Genomic DNA, 25,471 nt, shown 5'->3' on the forward strand with positions numbered 1-25,471 from the left:
GTCCATATGGGAAGGGGGGCCATGGCCACACTCATGGCCACTGGGACATGCAGACCCTTTGAAGGCTCTCCCAGGCATGCACATTCCTGCACACTACTTAGCCTGTCCCTGCTCAGCACTAAGGCAAGAACCCAAGTTCAGACAACCTAAGAAATGAGGTGTCTGCTCTGTTTCTCTGCAGTCAATGGGAAAAAGCTGTCAAGCTGTCTCTAGGAGATATTTCCCTTTTCCCCCCGCTGCCTGCACAGTCAGTTTTGGCAGCTCTATCCATCGGTGTCTTCAGGAGCTCCATGTGCCACACACAGTGAAGGGAAAAACTGGGGGACAGCACTGGCTGCTCTGAACACATCCCACAGCACAACAAAGGCACAGAAGATTTCAGGTGATTTTTTTTTTCCTTCTTGATGAAAATACCGATTTGGAAGACACTGCCAGCTTATACTGATTCCAGCAAACTGTTTCAGACCCAACAAAGCACCTCAAATTTAACCAATTCTGAAAAACACAGAAATATTTAGACATTTTGTGAAAGGAAATATCTGTTTTTGTTTATTGTTTGAGAGGACATTTAATTTCTAAGTTTTCGTTGTGTTTTTGTTTTTTCTTCCGTTTTCACGAAACACAAAGTTTACAGAATTTCCTTGGAAATTAAAAGCTACATTATGTTCAAACCAACATGTTTTTTCTTCCAATTTTTTGGTTCACCAAAAATCACAATAACAAAAGAGTCACTTTGATTAGGGAATATTTTGTTTTTTTTCAATTTGAAAGAACTTTGAGTGAACCGAAAAATCAAGTGATTTGCACAGCTCTGCTCTAAACAACCCTCAGAGAAGGGATAGTTCCTTCTTTCCAATTTCCTTCCATAACAGATGTTGCTAAGAGATCTGCTGCAGACAAATTGTTTTTTTCTTCTTGTCAGCTCTCCCTATGTTTTCTCTGTCCCCATCCCCTCAAAGGTAAGCACCACAGATCGGTCCTGCCTTTATCTTCTTCCCATCCTGCCCTCATTTGTACTTTACTTGTGCCTGAAATTAAAGCAACAAAAAGTGTTTCCTTTGCGTCATTCAAGTACTCTGAGATGCACAAAGACTCGCCATGTAAATGCAACCAGCTGCTCCCTGTGCTCATATGGCACAACAGCAAAGCTGTCACTGGCCATAAACAGAGACACGGGTTATTAATGATATATAACACATTGCCCTGGGGACCTTCCCCCAAGGCATCCCAGTCCCATCTCTCCAGGGTGTCCCCACTCCCACCAGAAGCAGCATTTCTCCCAGTGGTGCCCCAAGAGGTACCGCTCCCCGTGGGTCACATCCCCTTATCTGCAGAGTTGGATAAGATGGATGTTTTACAGCTACCAATTTTTTTAATTAAAGACTTTTTTTTAATCCCTTCTGGCATGTCTTCCCTCCCAACACAAGTTTTCCAGCCCAAATCTCACCCTCTAGTTGCAAAGCATTTGTGGGATGGAACTTGTATCTGCTCAGGGCCTAAAGCCCTTGCAAGATCTTCACCATCAGGAAAAAAAAAAAAAAAGGGCTTATTTACTGCTGTGCTCTTGGAAACCATGATTTCTCCTCCATCCCTCACTCCCCTTGTCTCCCCCTTTACTACTCTATGTTTTCCCTGCTGCCTAATGAGCCCTCCAGAGACCTGCAGGTATAAAACTCGTTACAGCTCCCTCCACACACCCGCATCAATAAGTGAAGGAGTGCAGAGAGAACGGGAGGGAAGCTGTCACTTTATTTCCCCGTGAATTACAAACCACTTTAAAGTCTGGCACTCAGGATAGGGCCAGTGAGAAATTGCCCCTCATACAGAGATAGGGATTTTCTTTATGTTTCATGCCAGAAACTTGGCAAAGCCTTGTCTTAAGGCAGTCACAGAACCTCGGTGTCTGCAGCCAATGGGAAGCTGGGAGGGACATTATGAGCTGGTCATATTCTCTGGTCTTATGTTTCCCACTCCTTTCCCAGATGTATTCTCTTGATCTGTGTCAAACAGTGAAGTTCAAAGTGGTGGAGAGTTCTGGAGTCACTTGGTACACACGGCCAAGGCCAGATTTCAAAAATCCCAAGCCCTGGGCACACATTTAGGCAAGTAGAGAAGCAAATAGACTGTCAAAGCTGCTCAGGACATGCTGGGGCTGTGTTGGCTGCTTGTTCTCCTTCTTAATGGAGTTCAGGTGTGTAAAACAGACTCCTGCAAAGCCAGAACCAGGTATGTAAAAGCCAGAGGTGTTTTCTCAAGCACCACCAGTAACTTGCACCCTGGTGACACCTGATGTGCCACCATCTTCCACCACATGCTTGAGCATGTCCAGTTAGACTTCCACACCTGCAGAAATACCGTAAAGTCACAAACACCTGGTTTGTTTGTAGGAACGTGAAGGTTTCCAGGAAGAGCCAGATGAGTGTGGGACTGAGTGTGTGCATGCAAAGCACTGCACAGGGTGTGCGCATCCCCATCAGGGCACGCTGCCACTGGTGTGTGCTGGAGGGCACTCAGGACGGGGAGCTGTGAGCAGTTAATGCTGGCTGTGTGTTTGCAGCAGGCAGGAGGGAGAAGTGGTGACCTCTGGAAGGGGTTGTGCTGAGCAGGCAGCTCTCACATGCGGGCAGAGGGGTGGGGGAGCACTCAGCCAGCTCCACGGGGTCGGGAAATGAAAAACCCTCTGTATCAGCTTCTTTTGTCATCCAGAAGCAGCACAGAAAAATCCAGCTCTGCCACCCAAAGAATGCAAAATACAGAGCAGGAGGAAGAAAATAAAGCCTGGCCAGTGCCCTTTCTCTGGCTGTCTGTCACATCTTCCTGTGGCATGAATCCCATTTCCAGATCAAACCCCACTGATGTGAGGCTTTTACCTTGAACTGACTTTCACTTGGAAAACACAGAGAGAAAGCAACTTGAAGAAAAAGCCACTTGGAGAGAAAGCTACCATGTTACTAGAACAGACACAAGAAAAATCAGGAATTCTTTCCTAAAAGTCCAAATTCCCCATTTTCCACAGGTAACATTGACCACTCATAAACACGCAACAAAGATGTGGTTTGTGCAGTCTCCAGGCACTGACCTTCACTCTCTGTGGGTTCATCCAGTGCTGGATGTCTTGCACGGTCTCGTTCACGCGCAGGAGGATGGGCTCGTGACTGTGATCCAGACAGGAGGTGGTACACTCTGTGCCTGCTCAAAACACAAAGGGGATAAAGCTACAGGATAAAGCTTCTGACCCTTCCAGCATCCTTCCAGCTGAAGGACAGGATTACAGCTCATTTTTCCTAAATTGCAATTAGCAGTCAACCATAACTATCACATATCTCCTAGCCACACGTGAAGTGCTGAGTACAGCTCTGTACTAAGCAGGAGAGTGTGGGGGTGGCAGGTATTCCAGGGCCTTTTGAACAAGCTGCAAATCTAAGTATTTCTCTGACTATTAACTCCAAGAAGGGGGTCAGGCTTTGCACTTTCAGATCATCAAGACAATATGAAGGTTTGTTTTCCATTTCAACTGCTCTTTCAAGAAGTGGGGCTGATTAGGGAGAAGCTGTCAAACTCATCTCACCTGTGACATGGCAGAAACCTATTGTTTGATCTGTCAGATTTACAAACATCCAATAATGATCTTCCAAATCTTCCCGTCTAATGATATTGGAGACCAGCTATCACCCAGGTCCCACAGTCAATAAGAAGTACGCAGAAAGGTAATGATGGCTTTGTTCACACATAAACCTTTTTTTATTTTTTCTCTGATTAACTGTCATGCCCAGTGGGAATCCTGTCCTTTCTTTATTAAAACATGCTGCGATACTCTGCAGCAATATCCCAGAGCCCTGTGGTGACACAACCATAAGCCCTTGTGTGTTGGACCATTACCATTTACCCCCTGGAAAATCACTCTTGAATGGCACAGCTGCTGCAAACATGTCATTAGGATTTCTGCACTCCAATCAGCACTGGGGAAGGAATTAATCTCTGCACTGGTTTGGAGAGCTGAATTTTGGCTCAACACACGCCTCAGCCTGGAAGGGCAGATTAGGTGTCTGAGGAATTACCAAAGGTGTGTGGGATTCATAGTGACCAGGCCTGGTTGCTATTATTTTTCCCACCTGCTTCTGCCTTCTTACATTCTCCACTTGGAGGAGTCAGTGGGAGCAGCCAGACCTAGGCTGGAAAGATGGGGAGTGCTTGGGGTTTGTTTTGCTTTCCCAGGACACCTGGAAGTGGCTCCAAGGACCTACTGCATGAGGCCTATTGACACCACCCCCATAGTGAATGACTGGCTCCTCTCCATGAGTGTGGTGGAAGCTTTTACAAAAGGACATAGATCAGGCTTTCAAAAATGCCAAGAGAGGAAAACTCCAACATCTGATCCAAAAAGTTGGTGCTGGGTGAGCCTACAAAGTGTGTGGTATGTCTCCATCTGCTGAGGATGAGAGCCTGAGCCCACTGTGCCCTCTCTGAGCTCTAAATCCCTCTCCAGAGAGAGCCACACTCTTGTGGGGGGTCTGCCCCATGCATCCCTCACCTCCATGATGCTGTGTGGTCCCATCCTGAGGCCAGGCCCACCAGTCCCTGGGATCGGCACCTGCCAACATCGCTGCCACAGGACCGAGAGCTGGCAGGCACCCAGCACTGAGATGCTCCCCTCCAAACCAGGAACTGGGGTTTCTCTCCTTGCAAAAACCTGTCTGGCCCTGGAGGTAACCTCGTCTCAAGGGTAAAACACCTCTCCACATTAAGAGTCGCCGCAGGCTCCTCACCGCTCGCTCTCCCGCGCTCCACCACGCTCATGGAGAGGAGCGGGTCGGAATTGTTTTGATATATGATCTGTAATTGGCATCATTACAGAGCGGTGATCTCATCCAGGTCGTGTTCTCCTCCCCAGGGAGGGAACACAAGGAGGCTCGTAGTCCTCCGCATGGCTGCGATATAATGAGGGAGCTGCGCAAGGAGGAAATTTCTCCAAGTTCAAAGGGACAGGCGGAGGCAGGAGGGGGATGGCAGGGGCTGGGAGGGGGGCTGCAGGAAGGGGCCTCACAAACCTGTGTGGGCTGCAGGCAGTGCTGCTCCTGTTGCAGCCCTTACAGCAGGGAGACCCCCAAAATGGGGGCTGAAAAGACAATATAGTGTGTACAGCTGAGAGTGTCTGTCCGTCCCTGTGCCTGGGTGACACAAAGCCAGGCTGAGCACAGGGGTCATCACCACTTGCACAGGAAGCAGGTACCCCAGAAAGGAGGAGGAAAACAGACCCTTTAAAACAACTCTTAAACCACTGTCATACCAAAGGGAATGCTCAGCTGGTCTCATACTGTTTCTGGGGAGACCTAAATTATCCTGGTGCTGCATTCTTCTGTCACCTTCCTGACTTTCAGCTTCTGAAGCACAGGTTTGTGCATGTGGCTGAAGGAGTGGGGCATTACGAAAGCATAAGAGCAAAAGCAGGTACAATCCCTCCCTCTATTTTGCAGACTGGATGTGTCTCTGGCACAGCCTGGCATGCTGCTGCCCCTGAAAAACAGCTGGCCAAGAAGCGACACTGTAAAACTGGAAGCCCTGCAAGAAGCCTGCAGTCAGAGCACGCTACATGCTGCCTGGCCTCTCAGAGCTTCATGTTTCCTAAAAGCATTTCCCTGAAAAGCCTCTCATAGCAGGTTCTCACTCGGGCAAACAGGTCCAGAGAAGGTGACTTAAAGGACTGCAGGCTCCTTCCTCCTTCCCTGCCATTCCCATCCTTTTGCTGGTCTCCTTCTGCCAGCTCCCATCTGGAGACAGGTGTCAGGGTGCTCACCCACCTATGCCGTAGCCTCCGGCACACTGCAGCTTCAGGTGGCTGTTGAGCTGGGTGGGCAGAGCACACTGCCCCTGCATCTCCCTGCACAGGTGGAAGGACCCGCTCCAGGTGCCATCCTTCCGGCAGTGGATCACGTTGCTCCCACGGCCCTGGGAATGAGGGAAGGAGATAATGAAGATTGACCCAAAAATAACAAGGAGAGACTGAGAGGTGAGAAGCGAGCAGAGCTGAGCTGGGAGCAAAGTTGTGTTGGAGTTGGAAAAGCCCCTAGTGGGGAATGCTAGCCCTGGGTGGGGCAATAAGGAGTTTTCTTCCAAAGAATAAAGAAAAGGAAACCTGAAATGTCCAAACACACACACACACACATACACACACACACGCACGCATGCACGCATGTCTTCTGTGCAATTCAAGGTCTTTACAAGCCCCTTGCAAGGTCTACACCTTACAACAGCCCCACTCCTGCTGCAATAAAGATGCCTTCACCCCATTTGCCTTCCTTCTTGTTACAGAGAGGTTGGTGTCAAATGCAGACAGCCTTTTTCCTCTTTGCATTTTCTAACCAGTTACATCATCTGTCTTGAAAAAGAAAGAATCCCCAAATGGCCATCTGAAGGAAGAAGGGAGAGCAGGACATGAGCTTAGCAGGGCAGAACGCGCTCTTTAGAGCTTGGCTGCCTTGAGTGACAGCAGGCAAAGGGGCTGAGATGGACATGCATAGAGGCAGGTGGGAAGGACAAAAAAAAAATCCTCTGGTGTGGGAATGGGCATGGAATAGAATATGACATTTCTCTTATAGAAGAGATTCTCTGTATGATACTGAAGAATGAATACCAAAGTCCGAGGGGAAATATCATGCCCTTTAAAAACAACAAAGGAGCACACAGGCAATCTTTTGTCAGATCTATCCTCACACCATTGGGGATTTCTGTGCAAACAAGCTGTTCTGTAGGATCTGCGAGCCCGACTGCCATGGGGCAATGTGGGACATTCAACAGGAGGATGTCTGGTGTGGTTGGACTCCAAAACTCCTATGGGGGCCTTACTGGGTGGGAGAATCATGCAGGATCTCTGCTTCTCTTCACCCATTTTTCATTCCAGACACGATGCCTGCAATCCACTCGCCCTGCTCTTGGACACTGTGCTGGATATCTTTGGGGATCCTTTAAATCCTTTAATGTGCCGTCCATGCTGGGATCCCTGCAGGACTGCTGAACGTTTTGGAGGAGCTCTGCCCTACAACTCACACCCATTGTAGCACAGGGACCTGCACAAACCCCTGGTATTGGCATGGAAGAGGGCTCTGCCTTCGGTAGTAATCTCATCCTTAATATCCTAATGCTTCCCTTATTTTGCTCAGCTTTGTTGATAAGCACAATGTTTAGTGAGATGCAAAGTGGCATTAGCAGCAGACTACGGTGTGGGACCTGCTTCCCCTTCTCTAGACATCTGGCCATTGCCAGAAGTAATAAGGAAATCATATGAAAGGAATAATGGAGCAGATGGACGCAGGGTGAGATCCAGCTTGGTGATTCTCACCTAAGGGCCAGTTTGGCAGACATTGATTAATTTAGATCTGACTGTTGATATGATTTGTGTGCAATATGCAGAAATGGAAGACCCTTGCTCTGGTGCCAGGGGAGGTACCTGCTTAAATGACCATTACCTTCCTGGTGATTAAGAGATGCTGTATGTGCAGCCAAGTAATGATCGTTCAGCATGGTGACAAAGTCAGGAATAAATTGCTAAATTATAATTGAGCACAATTTGCTGTTTTAGCAAATGTGGTGCACTTCCCTTGCAATTTCCATGCCAGGGTTCAAACGCGATTCTCAAAGACGAGCCATGAAACCTGATTTATGTTCCTGGAGCTAGCTGTGTTTGAGGGTACTCTTGTATAGTTTCAGCAACATACTCAGAGATCCCAGGATATCCATTGCTATAGTAACATACTGTCCATCATTCCCTGACCTGCAAAATCTCTTGTGAAAATCCCTGGTGGGTTTCTTGCTTGGATGCAACGTGTATTATCACATTATATAGCTGAGAGAGACTTAGTGGGGTTTAATCCTTAAATAATTAACACCTCTCAAGTGGTTCTGGCTTGCACCAGGAGTCCTCACTCTTCTTCTGTAGCCTATTTTCTGGGATATCTGAAAATATTTTTCACTGTAAATCCCTTTCTCAAGATTTTATCTGCTCCTTTGCCCAAAGTGCTTTCACAGCTGAGCAGTCACTCCTCTCCCTCCCAGTGAATAGACAGAGTTGTATCGCTCCCTTTCCAGAGCTCACTTCATTACTGCTGTAACCCTGACTCCACTGCTTGCTCCTCTTCATGTTCACCTCATTTAAAAGCAAACACAAGCCCGTTCCACCAGCTGTCATTACCCTGGAGATCCCAGTTTCCCCACACTGGCAGTGCTAGAACACAGCACAGGCCATGCCACCCCTCTGAGCAAGAGGTGGATGCACAAAGCCACAGCTGCTGTGTCCCAGAGCTCCCACCCCCTCTGCACCCATGCCTGCAACTTCTCATTTCACACTGCTCATAACTTCACTCCAAATCTTAAACAAGGAAAACTTTTCCAGGTGCCCTGATGTGAAATGCTGGGACTCTGCCTGTTGTCCCTGTGGAGAAGGCAGGCCAGAGGACAGGGACCAGGGGTTTTTAACATGTGGAACAGGTACCAGAGGTCTCTTTCACACAGCTTGCCCTAGGGTTGGTAACTTTTTGAGGGTCCTCAGATTCTGGAATTATAGCAGTGCCAAGCAGTGCCTGCAGTAGCTGCAGCTTCCACATCCCCACTTTCTCTTCCCAAGCAGGGAGCAGCAGCAGCACTTCTGGGAGAAGTTACTTATCTCACAAACTATAATTACCTCTGGTGAGGAAAACTAGGCATTTCAAATAAGATAGTAGAGGCCAGACCTTCTCATATCACTGAACACAGCTCCCAGGAAGCCAAAGGCAGCACATTGATTTGTGCCAGATGAGGATCTGACCTCTGATGCCAAATGAAATCTTCACAGCCAGAAAAACATGAAAGTTTAGAAAGAATTCACCTGAATGGTTCTATGTCCTATGGTGTTAAATTATCACAGAACACACAGGTATACAAAAGTAAGAAGTGGAGAGAAAAGCAGGGTAAAACAAAATGAATAAATGGGATAAATATAGGTCACTCACATTCTACTTACTTTCATTTGTTGCTCCTTATTTTCTAGCCAGATCACAAAGTCACTGTGGCAGATTTTTCTGCCGCTTACTGTCCAGAAACTGTAAGTCAGCCACTTCTAATCCTCTACAGGTAATAGTTAATACTGTTACTACTGTCATAAAAATATTATTTCCAGGCTCTCCCTCAACTTTAATCATGTTTTCCCCTCTGCATTTCCCTGGTTTTGGAAAAGCTCAATGTCCCTCGGCCTCTCCAAGATCAGTGTCTTCAGGGAAGATATGATAAAGCCAGAGCTGTGTTAGCTGAGGTGATTTGGGTAAGGGAGACTCACCGACTGACTGTCATCATCCTCACATTTGATTCGGCACTCGCTGTTGAACTGGAAGCCGTTGGAGCACTGGTAGAGCCCATGGAATTTGGAGGGTGGAGGGTCACAGGTGACGGGCACGCAGGCACCTGGCAGCCACGTGCCATCTTGTGTGCACTGGATCTTAAAGGCTCGCCTTTTTGTGCAGAAAAAAGCAACGTTTAGTGAGTGGCTGAGTCAGCTGGGAGCCTCTAAAGCCTCTGAGCTCTGCTAGCAGGTTGCAGGAGATGGGTGTGCGTGAGCTTTTAACACTAGGGGAACAAGCTGTGAATCTGCGTCATGAGGTCTCTGAGCAAAAATAATGATTATTTGCAAAACCAACATTGAGCTGCCCAGCCTAAACTCCTCTTTTGGCCTTGGACACATCTCCCAAAAACTCAGCTTCCCAGGCTTGTGGGCTGTGGTTGGTTTGAAGTGGGTTTGTGCAGAGTCAGAAGTATACGACAGCGCTAACCCTTTTCTGAAGGGTTTCAAAGGGGACTCCCCAGGCTTCATATCAAAGGGGTATTTCTAAGGTAAAGTCTGTTTTTTGAGCACTGGTCAGGATTTTCAAAGAAGTCTAAGTGAACTGGGTGCTTAAACTGACACTGCACAGCTATCTGCATGAAGGAATTGCTTCATGCGATTCCCTATGGCACACAGAGTCTGTGATAAACAACCCCTTCCCAGAATCATTTTAACTCATGGCTTTCTGAACCAGGCTGACAGCATAGCTTTAGTGTTTCACGTACTTTCTTGATTTTCTGGAGGATCCAGGGACGTGGTAACCTGGTTTGCATTTGTACTTGCAGAATGAGCCCACTTTGTGCTTGTCTTCTCGGCAGCGAGAGGTCTGGAGATCTGCATTGGGGACAATGGAGGGTGCTCGACACATCAGCTCACACAGGGCCTCAGGAAAGGACCACAGCCCATCCTCCATGCAGGTCAAGTTGTTGTTGTTTCCTGAGAAGAACAGTGAGCAAAGTTAACAATGTTCAGCAGGACTATTTCTTTTGAAATGCTATCACACCCATAAGCTATCAAAAGCCCCCTCGGCCGATTTGACAAATTCAACTGCATTGAACATTCATATGTCCTATGTGCTCTCTTGCTCTAGATGATGTCATTAAATCATTAAGGACTCTGCTTTCAGGTGACAGGCAGGCAGTGCTTATTTCAGGAAATGCTATAGCATAGGGGAAGCCGCACGGGCTTTGTCATCTTTTGTATTTCTCTTCCTTATTTTGTTCCTCTCTGAAAGGAAGCTTGTTTCATATACCAACCCCCTCCTCTCCAAAGCCATGGCTTTAACAGAGGGTTTGGTGCCATCACATTCTTCATTCTGCTTCTGTGTTATATCTTTTGCCTGAATCTGTCCCTTTTATTTCAATTTGGAACCTTTTGGAGCAGCATCTGTTAGTATTAGAGTCACTACTCCAACACAATGAGGAGCCATTCTCAGCTGGGGACTCTCAGTCCTTGGGGACTACTGTGATAAATATGATTCATAATACTCATTAGAGACTCATTTTCCTCACAAAGCTTTCTTGGCCAACACCTCAAAGGTAAAAGGTACAATAGATCTATTTGCCTCTGCTATGACCTACTTGACTTCAGAAGGTTAAGCTAAAAGTAGCCCAGTCTCAGTGTATTTTACATTCTTTGTTATTTTATACCATATGTTGAAAAGGAATAAGCTTTTCCTAAGAAACAAAGCACAGCTATGAGCCACTAACCCTTCAAAAATCCCTAATATTCCATTGAAATCCCCGAGCATTGCTGCAGGAACTCTTCTCAACCCACAAGGCATATTTTCAACAGTGAGCCAACTTCGGAGTTATCCAAAATAATACTGACAAACTGCTAACCCCGGAGCAATGCCATCTCTCTGCAAGGGGAGGAAGAGAGCCGGGGCATGAGGCTGGAATTCAAAGAAGAAGAAAACAAAAGGCTCTGGAGGGCTCAGGAAGGTATGTGGAGGAGCCCTCCTGCCCTACCCTCAAAGATAAGAGAAGCTGCATTAAATCAGCCCCGGATTTCTCTCTCCCCTCCCCAACTGCAGATGATTGCAGAGGTATTTTGTGCAGAAGGGAGCTCTTTTCTGGAGCACCAGCATGTTCCTCTGCTCTGACTCATGCAGCAGCTCCCAGCCCAGCCATGGTGACATCATACTTGCCACTGCAAAGCGATAAGCTGTGACTTTACCAACAGTGCCTGTCATGACGTCAGTGATTGAATTAGGCATGAGTCATTCCAACGCTGTTCTCCAGAAGCTTAGTGGCAACATTTATTAGTCATCAGTGATGGCTCTACACCAAACAGTGCCTTTACCTCACACATCAGTGTTTCTGGACAAAGGTGAAGTGATGCCACACACCAGAGATGCAGCCCTGACCTGGGGTTGGTTATCATCCGTCCAGCTACCCCTGCCTGACTCATCAGCTCTTGTTGATCATGATAAGTTATACTTATTTTCACTGCCCCCTCAAAAAAATTTAAAGCATTTAAAATGAAAAAAAAACACCTTTTGTTGAAGATGGCACTGTAAGTGCATAAACGGAAAATAGGAGGTTCTTGTTAAAAAGTAGTCTTAATTTTCTCTACTTAACTATCCTTTGAGCAGTTGTGGCTGTGACTACATGTTGGCTGTTTTTGGTTATCTCCCATCAGAATTAAAAATAATTAAGCAATTTGCTTATATATGAAGAAATCAGCATAGCCTTTCCCTGAAATAAAAAATGCTTCCCATGCCTTCCTTTTTGGGGTTCCCTATGAATCCCAGCAGAAAAGGAGATACCACAGGTACAGTAAAAGTTTATACAGTGTTTGTACCTGAGTTGACAACAACAATTAAGTTTATTCCACTATAAGATGGACAAGTTCCTTCAAATTAACTAATTTTTTTGTTTCCTGGGGACCAGATCAAAAAGAGAAATGTACCAGTGAGCAGAAGAGTTGATAGTGCCAAGAACAGGATGGGGATGTTAGCAGAAAAGTAGCAGGGAAGAAGATAGAGGAGGAAAGGACAGAGGGTGGCAAGCTGTTTTATTTCTAGGGGGAAAACATAAAAGAAAAAAGGAAAATGTAAAGAGTGTCAAACAAGAGGACAGGAAGTTCAGAGTAGAGCAAAATGAGTGTGGAAAAGGAGAAGGGTGATGGTGGATTAGAAAAAAAACAGTGATGGGGGTCTGTGCCACTGGGACAGGGGGCTTTTTCAGTCTTCTCTTGCCTTTCCAAATACATGGAGGAGGCATAGAAGGGAGACAGACAGTGGAAATAGACAAAGCATGGGAAAGAAGACAAGAGCACTCAATCTGATTTATCCCCATGACTATTCCATGTTTTGGTTGTATGGAAGCAATATTCCCTGTCATTACTGCCTGGCCAGCTGCGATCAAGAAAAGGTCAAAGCAAGGTAATAGAGAGATGCAAAGGAACTTAACTTCTAATATAAATAAACCTTCCATAGAGTCCCATAATTCTTCCTACTTAAAATATCATGAATAATTCTAAACCAACAGCAAGAGTAACATGCATTCCTAGGAGCAGTCTGTGTTAGCTGTGTCTCAGGTCCCTGCACAGGCACTCCCAATACCTTTCAGAAGAGCAGGAGGTCGGCAAGCGAAGGAGCATTTTTTGCCAAAGGTGGTCCCCTCACTGCAGTTGAAGGTGGCTGGGTAGACATGGTACTGGTCTGGGACACCACAGTCCACGGGCTCACACGTCACCTGCTTGTTCCACTTCCCATCCATGCAAGTCATGGTGACGCTGGACTCCATCTGGAAAAGGACACACAGCTACAGCCGCCACACCAGGGAAGGAGAGATAAAAACCATCTCAAGCCTAATAGCCATTATTTTGGCTCACAAATTAAGCACAGCCATGTCTGGTCCATACCATCATCATTTGGACAGCAGCTACCAAACCCACCAAGGCTCAAAAGAAACCAGAGAAAGGATTTTCTGCCACCTCTGGAGCAAGACACCAAAGCATTTCCATGGAAAGAGTGGAGCTCTACAAATAATCCAAACTCTTGTCTGGCCTCCTGAGACAAGCAGGGAACCTGCTGCTCTGCCCTGCCATCGGAAAGGAGCACAAACCTGAGCTGTTTGGAGCTGACAGCTGTCCCCCATCCCTGTCACCTTTGCGGTGACACAGCCACTCCAAGGGGATCTCCCCGTGCTTCTGAGTAGTCAAATTCATTCCTGGGTTTGAAGTAAAAGCCGAGCTGACATGAAGCCATTTGAGAATCTCATCTGAGGCTCTCCTGAGAGGTCTCAGTCACCCTTGGATGGGGATCCCAGGGGAAGTGCCTCGGGCCACATCAGCACTGTGTGCAGATACTGACAGCTGTTGTTGTGGCTTCTCTGGCAGAGTGCCCCAAGACTCCACACAGAATCAGGGCCCTGCTGTCCTGACACCACAGACATGAATACCTGAGGGACAGACCTTTTCCGGGAGGAATTTGCCATGGGCAGACCCAAGAGTGTCCTGCCCATAACTGGCACCTGAAACGTAAGAGGTTGTACACAGAGTCAGTGCCTGTGCTCTGACTTCCCCAAAGTCACTCTACTGTCACAGCTACACAGAAACTACACTTCTATGGATCTGTGGAATAATCCAAACTGCACAGCACACTGGAATCCTGGAGTGCTAGGGGCAAAGAAGAAAAATGGGGGGGAGTAAAGGAGCCACCCATCTAAAGCTAAGATGAATTCACAGGGTGACTGAAGGACAAACGGGTGTTGGCACAGAGAAGTGAGTAAACAACATATCCACCTTCTAATTAAAAATGGAAAATTATTAAAAGCTAGAAGTGAAGAATATAACTCTTCACTCCACAACAGAATAAAGAGAGGGACAGAGGTTAAGAAATGTGAGAAACCCAAACATGAGAAGGGGAAGACACTGGCAAGCAATCTGACCAAGCCATACAGCAGCACTCCTCTGCCTCCAGGGAATATTTTTTTCAGGGCTGGTATGCTCACAGGAGATTTGCACCGCCGGCCATTGATCTGGGTTTATAAAAGGAAAGGGAATTTTTCTAGCACACATCAAAGGGACCTGGATTCCCTTTTTGCAAAAACACCCTAATGGTTTCAACAGAAGTTCAGACCTGTCTCCCTTTGATATATGGTTGCATTCAGAATGGAAAAAGCAGTCCCTGAGCTGAGAAACTGGACACTTCCCAAGTGGGCACAAAACCCCTTTTCTAGACTGTGGAGTTTATTTAAACAGGGAGCACTGCTGATGGAAAAAAATGTCTTTTCTACAAATGCAGAGTAGCACATTCTGGGATACTCAGAGCCATCAGGTGAAGGGATACTGTGTGTTCTCATTCCCAATGATTTCGCACCCCAGTGGCTGTTAATTCTGCCTTTGTTGCTTATCAGAATATTTGTACCATTAAAAAGTGTACATAAACTGTAGGCAGTTGATGTCCTGAAGATTCCAAGGGGTTCCTGTGTGATGGCCACAGGAGAAGGGATAATACAGCATATCCCCATGTCTTGCAAGCCATCAGCACTCCAGGATGAGCTGCTCCAGCATCCAGCAAAGCCTCCATTTCCTTTTAACAGATGCTATCATCAAATAACACAGCAGCACCATGGCTGCTGGAACTTAAACATAAACTCAAGCTATGGATGTCAATAAACTCAAGTAATGATGTCAGGGGCTATCCAAATGTTATGGAACAGATACAGGTCTTGCATAGTTTCATGCTGAATACTGGATCCATGCTGAACATAGGGAAACTGTATCAATGACACAGGAGTAAAGTTATTGGTGTTGCTGTGATCTAGTTTAGGAATAAATGAGTGTTCCTACTAGCTGCTACTGGCTGCTCAGACACAGTGTGGTGCACCAGGAAGTTTCTCTAATGACAGGGTTGCACATCAGACGTACCTCTGCAGAACACCAAAGAAACAGTGCAAACACAGAAACCAGAATATAACACAAACATTTAAACAGAAGCAAAGTCTGTGCATGACAGTCACACTTTACAAAAGGAATGTTTTGCCCAAGCTACACTTGTGGGAGTATCTCAGCTGCAGCCTGTGGCCTTTGTTAGCAGAAAGCAGCAGGGCACCAGAGCCTGCTGGAAATGCCATAGATCTGGAATTCCCTCTCTTTGGAAGAAATCCCTCTCCACAGCCGTACTCCCACTGTCCTTTGTCTATGTCCCTGTTCTATACCTTGATATCAAAATATTAGTAAGTAGTGTCTCCACATTTTCATCTCTGGGTTTTTCCCTGTGGTACTTTCCCCACAAAACCCTAACCTAATCTGTACGAGTCCTTTCAGACCCCTATGCCTTTTCCCCTTCCTGGACACTGGGAAGGCCATTCCCAAACAGAGAAGCTGTGCCCATGGGGGTAAGACCCTGACTACTCAGCTTTTCCCAGTAATTTGTTCCACATTTGGTATGATGGAAGCTGAGGTTTACAAGGTCAGACATAATAATGACACATTTTAGAGCACGTCTATCATGTCATCACTTGAAACACATGTAATTCTGAAGCAGGACACAGCAGAGAGTATTTTCTGCAATGGAGACAAAGACCAGTGGTTCTGATTGGAAGCACAGAGGACAAACCTACCACAGAAATTATTGCTGATGGCACCCACCAGCTTTTGACTTTCCCCTCTTTCAGTGTCACACCTGAGGGTGGGATCACTGCAGGGCCCAGGGACAGCACCCCGGGCTGCATCCTGTCCCTCCCCAGCTCCATGCCACACCTTGGAGGTATCTGTGATAGACTCGGCCCTTGGGTCTGGCACTGGCTCTTAGTGGCAGCATCTGCCTCTGGCTTTGCAGCTCTCCCACCCGGAGCTGAGCAGGCACGTGCCTGTTTCGCCTGTCTGATCTGACAAGGTCACCCAGCTCACAGCAGTCCACACGAAGCACTTGGCTTTCTCATCTGGTTTATTAGCTGTCACTTTGGGCACTTTGTGCTGCTTTGACTGGCATCACAGCAACTACTTCCCTTCATGTCCTGCCTTCCAAAAGAGGCTTAAGCAAGGAGGGAGGGTGGACAAGGAGGAAAGAGGGGGGGAGAGAAAGGGGCCTCCGAAGATACAGTGTGCAGTACAGTGAAGAGGATGCAAACTTAAACAAATCTGGTGCAAGAAAGATTTGTTTCTCGGGACTTTTAACAGCCTGGGAGAATTCATGTCTCCTTCCTGCTGCCCAAGATCCCAGCCGGCTCCTTCTTCAAGCGATGCTTCACGTGTGAAGTTTCCTCTCCTTAAAAATGAACAGCTGTGCCCTCCCCTCTAAGTATTCTTCCACTTCTGCCCACTACTGTGCCTCTAATTGAACACACATGAGCCGTGCTTTCTTTTCCTGGCATGATTGATGATGCCTTTGCACAACATTAGGGAGCTGCTGGGTTTTAAATAACACCTCTTGACCAGAGCAGCAGTGGTGGTAGCTTCAAGGAGAGATGACAACAAGTAACTGAATGAGAGGGGCTTTCAGTGAAGGACAAGGGGGAGGAAAACAGTGAAAGACAAAGCAGGGAAAGAGGAAGAAGACAAGAAAGAGCAATGGAGTTGTCAGGGGGGTGGGAAGAAACCAGGGTGGGAGAAAGAAAACATCCCCAAGATCTTCTTTGTGAGAAAGATACATGAAGGATTTTGCTCCATCACTATGCAAACCCCTTTGTTGTTGTTGAAGTCCCTAAATGAGGATGAGAGAGAGCCCAAGAGTCTGTAAACAGCTCAGCTGTCCTTTTCTTTTCAAGCAGCAGTTTCTGCTGAGTTTTAGGGTTTGGTGATTTTACAGGGTTTTAACAGAATTTGGGAATGGGAGCTTCTCAGAGAGGGAATGAATAAATGTTTTGCCCTAAAACTGATTAAAATGGTGGATTCAGAAGACACAGAGTCTAGAAAGTGCAGAAACTGTTAAGAAGATTTTCAAACACCCTTTAGATGTAAAAGATTGATTTGAAATGTGACTTGTGCCCCTACATCACCAAGGTGCTTTTGAAAATGTCGCTTTTAATTCTCTCTTTGCCCTTTTTTTTATTGCCTTTCAATGAAATAGGGAAGACAAATGTGGTTCAGATGCTAAATGAAGGTGTTTCCACTGGTCTGTGAATCACCTTGACCAGCATGCAGTGGTTGTGGGCCACTGATGGTCAGTCTGCTCTTTGAGATATTGCACCTCAGCTCAGCCTCCTTCCTACCCAACAGTGTGAAACACCAACATGTGCAAAGCTACTTCCTTCCTCCTCTTCCTCAGGCAGCCTCACACACTGAAAGTTAAATGAGAAAGAAAAAGTATCTCTAGACCTTCAAATCAGTCAAGCAAGTGAAATAACCAATTAAATAACAAAAGTGGAACGAAGAACAGCTTTGTGCAAGGTTCCCCAGCCATGATAGAAAGTCCCTCTGGCCATGGACAACAACCCACATTCCCTTTTTCACTCCCAAATGCTTGTGACTGGAAGAGGAGCTGAAGCTGGGAAGCAAATATGGAAGAAGCACAGTGCCTTTTGATATGAGAAATCCAGACCATGGATTCTGGACATTCTCAGATAATTCATTTCTTGCCTACATGTTCCACAAGTTCTAGTTTGAAGCATTTGACACAAAGAAATAAAACAAGATGACAGTGAAAGAAACTGTCTGCTCCTTTCCAGCAGATCTCTGAAGCACCCTAATAAAACTTTAAAAGCATGTGTTTAATGTGCTTAGCTGGTCATGGGTATCTTCAAGATGCTCCAGTCCTTCCCTGATCTGAACAGTGAATGCACAGCACTGAGCAAAACAAAGCCACTGGCCTCAGGGGATTTTATTGGTGGAAAAAGACAACCAAGTGCAATAGCAGAGCAGGGTGAGAGGAAACGTGTTGTAATAGGCAGTGAATCACGTTAGTGAGGGGTGCTAAAATCCTCTGCTCCTGTCATATGAGTCTGATCAAGGCTCTGAAACCAAAGTTCTCCCAGCAAAACCATGCCCAGCTGGCTGAGCCTCCCCAAAAGGTAATGCTTGCATTTAAATACCACAGGACTGGTGGAGCATGCTCAGGCTATTTTATTTGGTTTGTGATCCCTGCGTGCTCCATGTACCCCATGTACAGATCCCTTCCAACAATTTCCTGGTTCAGCCATGCAGGCTCGTTTTGAGAACTGGTTTTCTCTTCTGTAAAAAATGCTCAGCTGGAGCTGGGGTTCTGGTGCTGATGCCAATTAGGATGGAAGAGGCCCAGCTCGCGGGGTCCTGTATTTGTTTTGTAATTGAGTTGAAAGGGCTGACTCATTCCCCTCCACTCTGTCTCCCCCCTCTGCGAGCTTATGAAGAACACAGTATTTCACAAGTACAGACAGGCTGCTGAGTGTGGCTGCCCCAGCCCCTGGCCCAGATGTGAGTGCTGCCCCAGATGTGAGTGCTGCCCCCACAACCAGGGAGAGAAGGTTCTGATGGGGGAAACCACCCCCATGTCTCACTCAGAGGATGTGGCAGTGTTAGAGACGAGGGCACAAAGTGGGGTGTCAGCCCTGCGTTCCCCTGTCCCCAGCATCCTGCTCCCAGGGCCGTGGTGCACCTCATCTACCTCCCCCAGCACAAAGAACCTGCATTTTGTTGTTTGGGTTTTTTTTTAATGCTTAAGCAAATTGTTAGTTTTCCTCAATACCCCCCTCACTGCATGAAGACATGATGCTTTTATAGGACTGGATTATTAACGAATGGGTTAGAGAGGATGGGGAGCATTTCCTGCCCTGCTTGGGAGCTTTTTTGGTGATTTGTTTGGAAGCAAAAAGGTTTGGGTCCTTCTTCTGTGCCCTCCATGCTGTACATGTCAGGGTGTGGTTGGGAGCAGATGGACTGAAACATTGCAAAGGAGTTAATACATTGTTAGCCTCAATCCAAGGACCAAAAATTAGGTATTTTGCCCAGAAATTGGTTGTGCAAAAACACAAGCACACTATTCCCAAAACACCAACCCCACTGTTTGGCTGAGTAGAACCAGTGAGATCAAAGAAGGACTCAACACAAATGTTTTGGCTTGAAAATTTCCAAATTTGGGGAACATCTGAGCTTTGCTCATTGCCAGTAACTCTTCCTACAGAGTCAAAGGGCTCCTGTTCTGATGACAAGCATTTGGACCAGACCTTGTCCTAAGGCTGGGCTGAGATTTTAGGGTCTAGCCTGAGTTATTTCTCAATTTCTCCACAGCTGTACTTATCCTGATCTTGTGCATCATTTAAAACAAACAAACAAAAAAATATAAACATGCCCCAGCAGAACAAACCTGGCTCTTGATGAGATCATCATTTCTGTGGATGTGCAGGATGTAGCCAGTCCTGCAGCTGACGTTGCACTGGGCGCCGTTGTCCCAGCCAGTGCCCCCGGTGCAGTTCAGCACAGCGTTCTCGATCTCCAGCCTCTGGCAGTCAGTGGCTTCACAGGAATAGTGGACACAGCTGGGAGGGAGACAAGGAGTGGTGGTGCTATTTGTTATCTGATTATTTCAATCCATTCCACAAGAGCAGTGTCTGACTGACAGACTTTGGTCAGAGAGTTCTGAATCCAGCTCAGAAAAGGGCTCCACAGCCCCTTGGTGCATGTCCTGAAGGACATAGGCAGTGGGCACAGTGATGACAATGACAGCAAATTGAAGGTTTTGTAGCTAAAGGGGAGAGCCTGCCAATTCTGTAGAAGTACCTTCTGTTCTGCAATATTCAACTGAACTATGACTTCCCTACTCCTGTATTAATGTCCATCCATCCATCCATCCATCCATCCATCCATCCATCCATCCATCCCTCCCTCCCTCCCTCCTGTGAAAGCATTCTCCCTCCAAGAGCAGTCCTCATGCCGCAACCAATTTTAAATCTGCTGAATTCCGTACTGCTGATATTGGCAGTGATAAGTGTGCACATGGGAGGAGGGTTTCTGCAATAGACACTCTTATCTTTGAGAAGCTCGATTGAAATCATCACATTCGTTTTATTCCACTTCACGAGGAACACCAAACATCAACTGTGTAGCTGTGCTGATAAGCTCTTATCAAGCTCAGCAGCATGCTGTCATTTCAGATCTCTCCAGTTGCTCTCCTGCCATCCATAAAATCTTTCCCCCATGGAAACTGTCTGTTCTCCTGCTGGAAAATGATTGTAACATTAAGTACAACTTGCAAAAAGAGATTTTTGTTTAATTTTTATATACACGGAGATGTCTGACTGACACAAAATCTTTCGCCATCTCTGATGACCTGAGTAAACATTATGGCACATCTTCAAATGTGAGTATGGGGCAGTCCCTCAACAAAACAGCAATGAAAATGTTGAGGGTCTTAAAGCATGAAGGGACATTTAGATTAGAGAGAGGAAAGAAATATTTTTACAATGAGGCTGGCAAAACACTGACATAGGTTGCCCAGAGAAGCTGTGTATGCTCCATCCCTGGAAAAATTCATGGCCAGGCTGGACAGGGCTCTGAGCAACCAGATCTAGTTAAAGATGTCCCTGTTTACTGCAGATGACCTTTAAAGGTCCCTTCAACACAAACCATTCCATGGTTCTATGTCCAAAGAGTTTCTGGATTAGACACAAAATTTCTGGGATAAGGACCCCTACAAGGTGATATGTCTCTGCTGAAATTGAAAAATAATTTAATTTGAATACAGTTAAATAAGTTCTGAGGAGGGAAAATATTGACTTATTTTGCCATCTGCCTGGGTAAGGAAGAACCTGAAAGAGAACCTTATAGAAAGCAGGGAAAGCAATGTATCAATACACATATTTTGAAAAAGATTACAAGTAGTTATTCCTGTCTCCTAGAAAAAAAAAAAAGGTTAACAGCCACTAAAGAGCCCTGTTCAGCTTAGTAAGCCCTGACTTAGCATGTACTTGGTGTTTTGCCGTGTTCAAAGCACCATGCAGACATTATCTAATTATTTTTTTTCTGACACCCCTGTGAGACACCTGGGCTGGTATTGTTTATCCCCATGTTACTGATAGAGAAGCACATCTGAACATGTCTCTACTGAGCTCTAGATCAGATTAAATGGCAGTATTTATGTACCTGTACAACTCATTTCTCTGTCCCAGATTAGTGCTAATATGGGAAGTGCCCACTGCTTGTAATTTAAAGTTGCTTGTTCAGTGTTGGCCCTCCCCTGGAGTGTGATGAGCCATAAACAATTTCTACATTCAGAAATACTTATTTCCTCATTGTGCACAAAGCATTGTTGCTGACAGAGCTGAGGAAGGAGAATTCCACCTCTGTGTTGGCCAACTCCATACCCGTGAATGCAACAAACCCCTGGCTATCAGCACAACACACCTGCAGAATGGATGATCCTCTGCCAATGGATGATCCTCTGCCTGGCCTATCCAGGGTGATCCTGCTTTCAGGAGGATCCTCACCCACTAACCAAGGATTTCATTTTCCAGTCCCTGCATCTCCCAGCCTGGCATACAGATTTAAACTGCTGTGGATTTCACTCCTTAGGGATCGATAAGGCTGTGGATGGAGCAGCAGCAGAACAAGTGAGCAGCACATCCTTGTGCTCAGGTGGCCATCACCAAAGAGAAATTAGGTGAGAACAGCCAGGTGCTATTGCCTTGCAAATGCCCAATGGGAATCATCCAGTGGTGTGACCCACAGGCTTTACACTCTGCTTTACACACCATGAGCCTCACACCCTGCAGGACCCTGAGCAGAGCAGGACCTTACCAACCTCTTCCTAACCCTACCAACCTCATGGTCCTTCTGTTTGAGTAGGTCCTCAGCTGTCATCAACAAGAATATCTGAAGCTGGATTTGAGTGATAGTGTAAATGAAGAATGATGCTTTGTGGAACCCTCCCTGTTACACCTCCCAGTTACACTGGCCCATGAGGGCCAACTCTCACTTTGCTCCCCTCCATTTCTCAGATGGTGAGGCTGCAGCATGGGTGTCTCCTGTGCCAGGGCTGCAGTGCTGAGAAAGTTGACTCACTGAGGGAAAAAAGTGCACTATTGCCAAGCCACTCTCAGAAGCACATACTGCAAACCTTGACTGCCTGTTGCAAAACTGCCTCAACATATGAAAACCTTCTTCCATCAAAGTTGGAAAAATGAAATAGTAACAGACTTATTTAATCTAATACTTATGTGAATTAGTGCAGCACAGAATTCAGCCATGAATGGCTTCAGAGGGAAGGATGAGCCCAAGAAAACCCTTGTAATTTGCACAGAGGGAAATCTGAAGCAACGTCACCGCAGTCAGTGGCATCGCTTTTCATTTCCTTCAATGTAAAGGAGAAAAAGAATCTGGTTTGTTGAGTTCAGATCAGGACACCAGATGAGCAAGCCTGGGCTCAGAAGTCCTACAGAACTGAAACGCCACAGACAAAAGCATTAAGAAACACTTATTGTGATGTTCTTCTTTCTGTTTACAAGTCCCCTTGTGGTCTTCTGAAATGGCCAGGGAACATTTTTAGCCACCCCCTCCAGGCTCCAGATTATGCCTTGGTTAGCAGATCATCTGGGCAGCTCTCTCTGTCTGTAACTCTATATGAATGACTTCAGTGACAAACAATACAACCATTCACTTTTTGTAAAAAAACAACCACTGCCACCAAATGTTTCTAATTTAAATATTTCTGGTTCTCTAGCTACTGGTTCCAATTTGGTATCAGCTACTGTCAGCCATAAATCCCAATGAATTTTGAAGTCATGATCCTGAATTGAGCTCTGCAAATGCAGAAATAGGAAGGAGATATTAATATCTCCAAGTAGGAAGTTTAGACAAAGAACGCATCACATCCATTTGTGGATTACAGAAGCTCTTGCATGGGCACTGCAATTTAGCAGTGGTCAATCATCACATGTTCCAGAAAATGTGCATTCCTCAGGAAAGAAACAATATAAGAGCATCTGAGAATGAAATCACTCCAGCTTTAACTCATGTTGACTCCTTCCATAGGACTGTTTATCCCATTTTCTTGCTGTCAAAATAATGCAACTTCATCAAAACTGCCTAATTCAAATCATCCTTGGTCTATCCTAACTCCCAAAAATCCTTACCAAAGTACAAAGTAGTCTGGAGCAAAGCTACACAAAGAACCCAAGGACCACTCTAACTGTTTACTTGAACAAGTGTTGGTGCCTGGGACATTCCCTGACAAGTGTTTATTTTACTAGGTCTCCTTCAGGATTCACTTGTTCCTCTTCTTGCCCTGGCAGTGTAAAATTTTCTAAAACAACATCTTCACACTGAGGTGAGTGCAAGCAGTGGATTTCTTACACACATTCCATTGCATGTTCAAAACAGATCAAGGCAGACTGTTTCAGTGATGTAAAAAGCCCTGGACTGAGTTAGCTTCTCATGTAGGCTGAAGCTCTGAGCCAGTTCTTGCTTTATTCAAATCCATTCTGCCCATCCCAAATCTAAATGAGCTCAGTCATTAGGCTCTAAATCTGTATTTCTCTGTGCCAATATTGGCCCCAGTTCAGCAAGGCACTTAAATATGTGCTTAACTTCAAAAGCACAGTTAAGTCCCACTGATAGATTTGACTACAGGGGATGTAAGCAAATAGCTCAGGGCTTTGCTAAATTGGGGCCTTAGTGGTACAATCCTAGAAACATTTGTATTTTAATATGTTTATAGAAAATTATAACAATTAAGTGGAGCTCTTCCTTCCTCGCATAAAAACAATCCAGGACTTCCTCTTTCAAAAAGCTTACAGCAGCCAAACTTTCTTTTCCTAACCTCAAGGTCAAGCACTTTTCCAAGAACTCATATTAACATGGTGCCTTAATTATTTGCTTCCTTTGTGATGGTTCTGACATGTATCTAAGCTCAGGTGAGCCTAAAAGCTCAGGGTGAGAACTTTTTAGAAGGGTCTCAACATTATCTCTTGGACACAGCAAAAAACTCCCTTTTCCACAGCCTAGGCCAGCCTGGGCTGCAAATCTGAAGAGAAATTTGGTTTTGTCCTATGCTACCATCCGCACAACTCACATACATGTAGCCTTCTGAGGGTTTTTCTAACATATATATCTTTACAATGGGTTTGTGTTCTCCTCTCTAGAGGTTACTCTAAAGGCAAGAGCAGGTTCTTTCTAATCCAAACATATATGCAGAGGCATCTAGACATATTTCCTTCTGTAGAAATTGAAAAAAAAAAAAAAAAAAGGAACCGAAAAGGTGGCAATGACTTTGTCTTCTTCAGTCTTCAGCTAAAGCACATTGCCTCCTTGTATCACCACACAATTTTGAATATCTACCCAAATCCATGGGGTTGGATGGGGACTGGTGAACCTGTGCTGACTGGAAGAAGGACCAAGCCCTTTCTTAAAAAAGTATTTGTGTTCAAATCTGATCCATGAGAGTGACAACATGAGTGGTGTCACCGATGGTCCCCTCAGCAATGTCACCTCAGTACTGCTGGGTTTGAATCCAACAGTGATCCCAGCAAATCCCTATTTCAAAATGAAAGGGTCAAAACAAAGCTAAACGCAGAGATTTTCAGAAAACCCTTGCTCCAACACAAGGTAAGCCCCAGGGAAACGAGAGGCACGAGCCAGCACATCCCCCTCACTGTCCCCATCACTGGCAGGGCAAGTTCTCCTTGGGGACTGGCTGTGCCTCCAGCCTGCCTGCACCCCGTGGTGTGGGCTGTTCCTGCCAGGGGGGTCCATATTGAACTGATAAAGCTCTCAAAGCCCCATCACATTGCCAGCTTGGAAGTGGGACCATGTCCCTGGGCGTCAGCAGCCCCACAGGTCTCCCTGCCAGAGTCTGTCCAGGCAAACAAAGAAAATGCGTTGCCTTCCACTTTAATAAAAGCCAAATGATGCTGTTTGCCAATTACCAAAACGGGGCGAAGGTTAAAAACCCATTGAATTATAACACATGTCACGGACCAAAGCTTCTATGATTAACAGTTCTGTGAGAAATTCATTAATTTCACCCGAAGCAAGCTGACAGAGATTGTGCTTAATGACAGAATGCAGGGCAGGGGAAAGGCGGCCGAACCGGGAAAGAGAAAGCTGCATTAATTCACAACAAAAAGAGACGAGGAAACCCTTTTTTTCCCCCTTATGAAAAGGAAAAAAAAAAATAACCAGCGTTGTAAAGAGCGGTTGCATTTGTTCTGCTGCTGAAGATTTATCTTCATCATTTCTTGTTGGGGAAGCTGACAGCAGGCG

At 45.9% G+C, this 25,471-nt stretch overlaps 1 protein-coding gene across 1 annotated transcript in view; it reads right to left on the reverse strand.

Moving 5' to 3' along the window:
- PAPPA (pappalysin 1) overlaps nucleotides 1-25,471 on the reverse strand; it is a 173,312-nt gene that overhangs the window by 18,766 nt on the left and 129,075 nt on the right. The window contains exons 14-19 of the mRNA XM_062505610.1: nucleotides 19,581-19,752; nucleotides 12,915-13,098; nucleotides 10,072-10,282; nucleotides 9,305-9,476; nucleotides 5,799-5,946; nucleotides 3,080-3,189 (exon numbers count right to left, since the gene is read on the reverse strand). Coding sequence (XP_062361594.1) covers nucleotides 3,080-3,189; nucleotides 5,799-5,946; nucleotides 9,305-9,476; nucleotides 10,072-10,282; nucleotides 12,915-13,098; nucleotides 19,581-19,752 — 997 coding nt within the window. The remainder of the gene's footprint in view (nucleotides 1-3,079; nucleotides 3,190-5,798; nucleotides 5,947-9,304; nucleotides 9,477-10,071; nucleotides 10,283-12,914; nucleotides 13,099-19,580; nucleotides 19,753-25,471) is intronic.

Source organism: Cinclus cinclus, chromosome 19 (genome assembly GCF_963662255.1).
Source record: "Cinclus cinclus chromosome 19, bCinCin1.1, whole genome shotgun sequence".
NCBI lineage: Eukaryota > Metazoa > Chordata > Aves > Passeriformes > Cinclidae > Cinclus > Cinclus cinclus.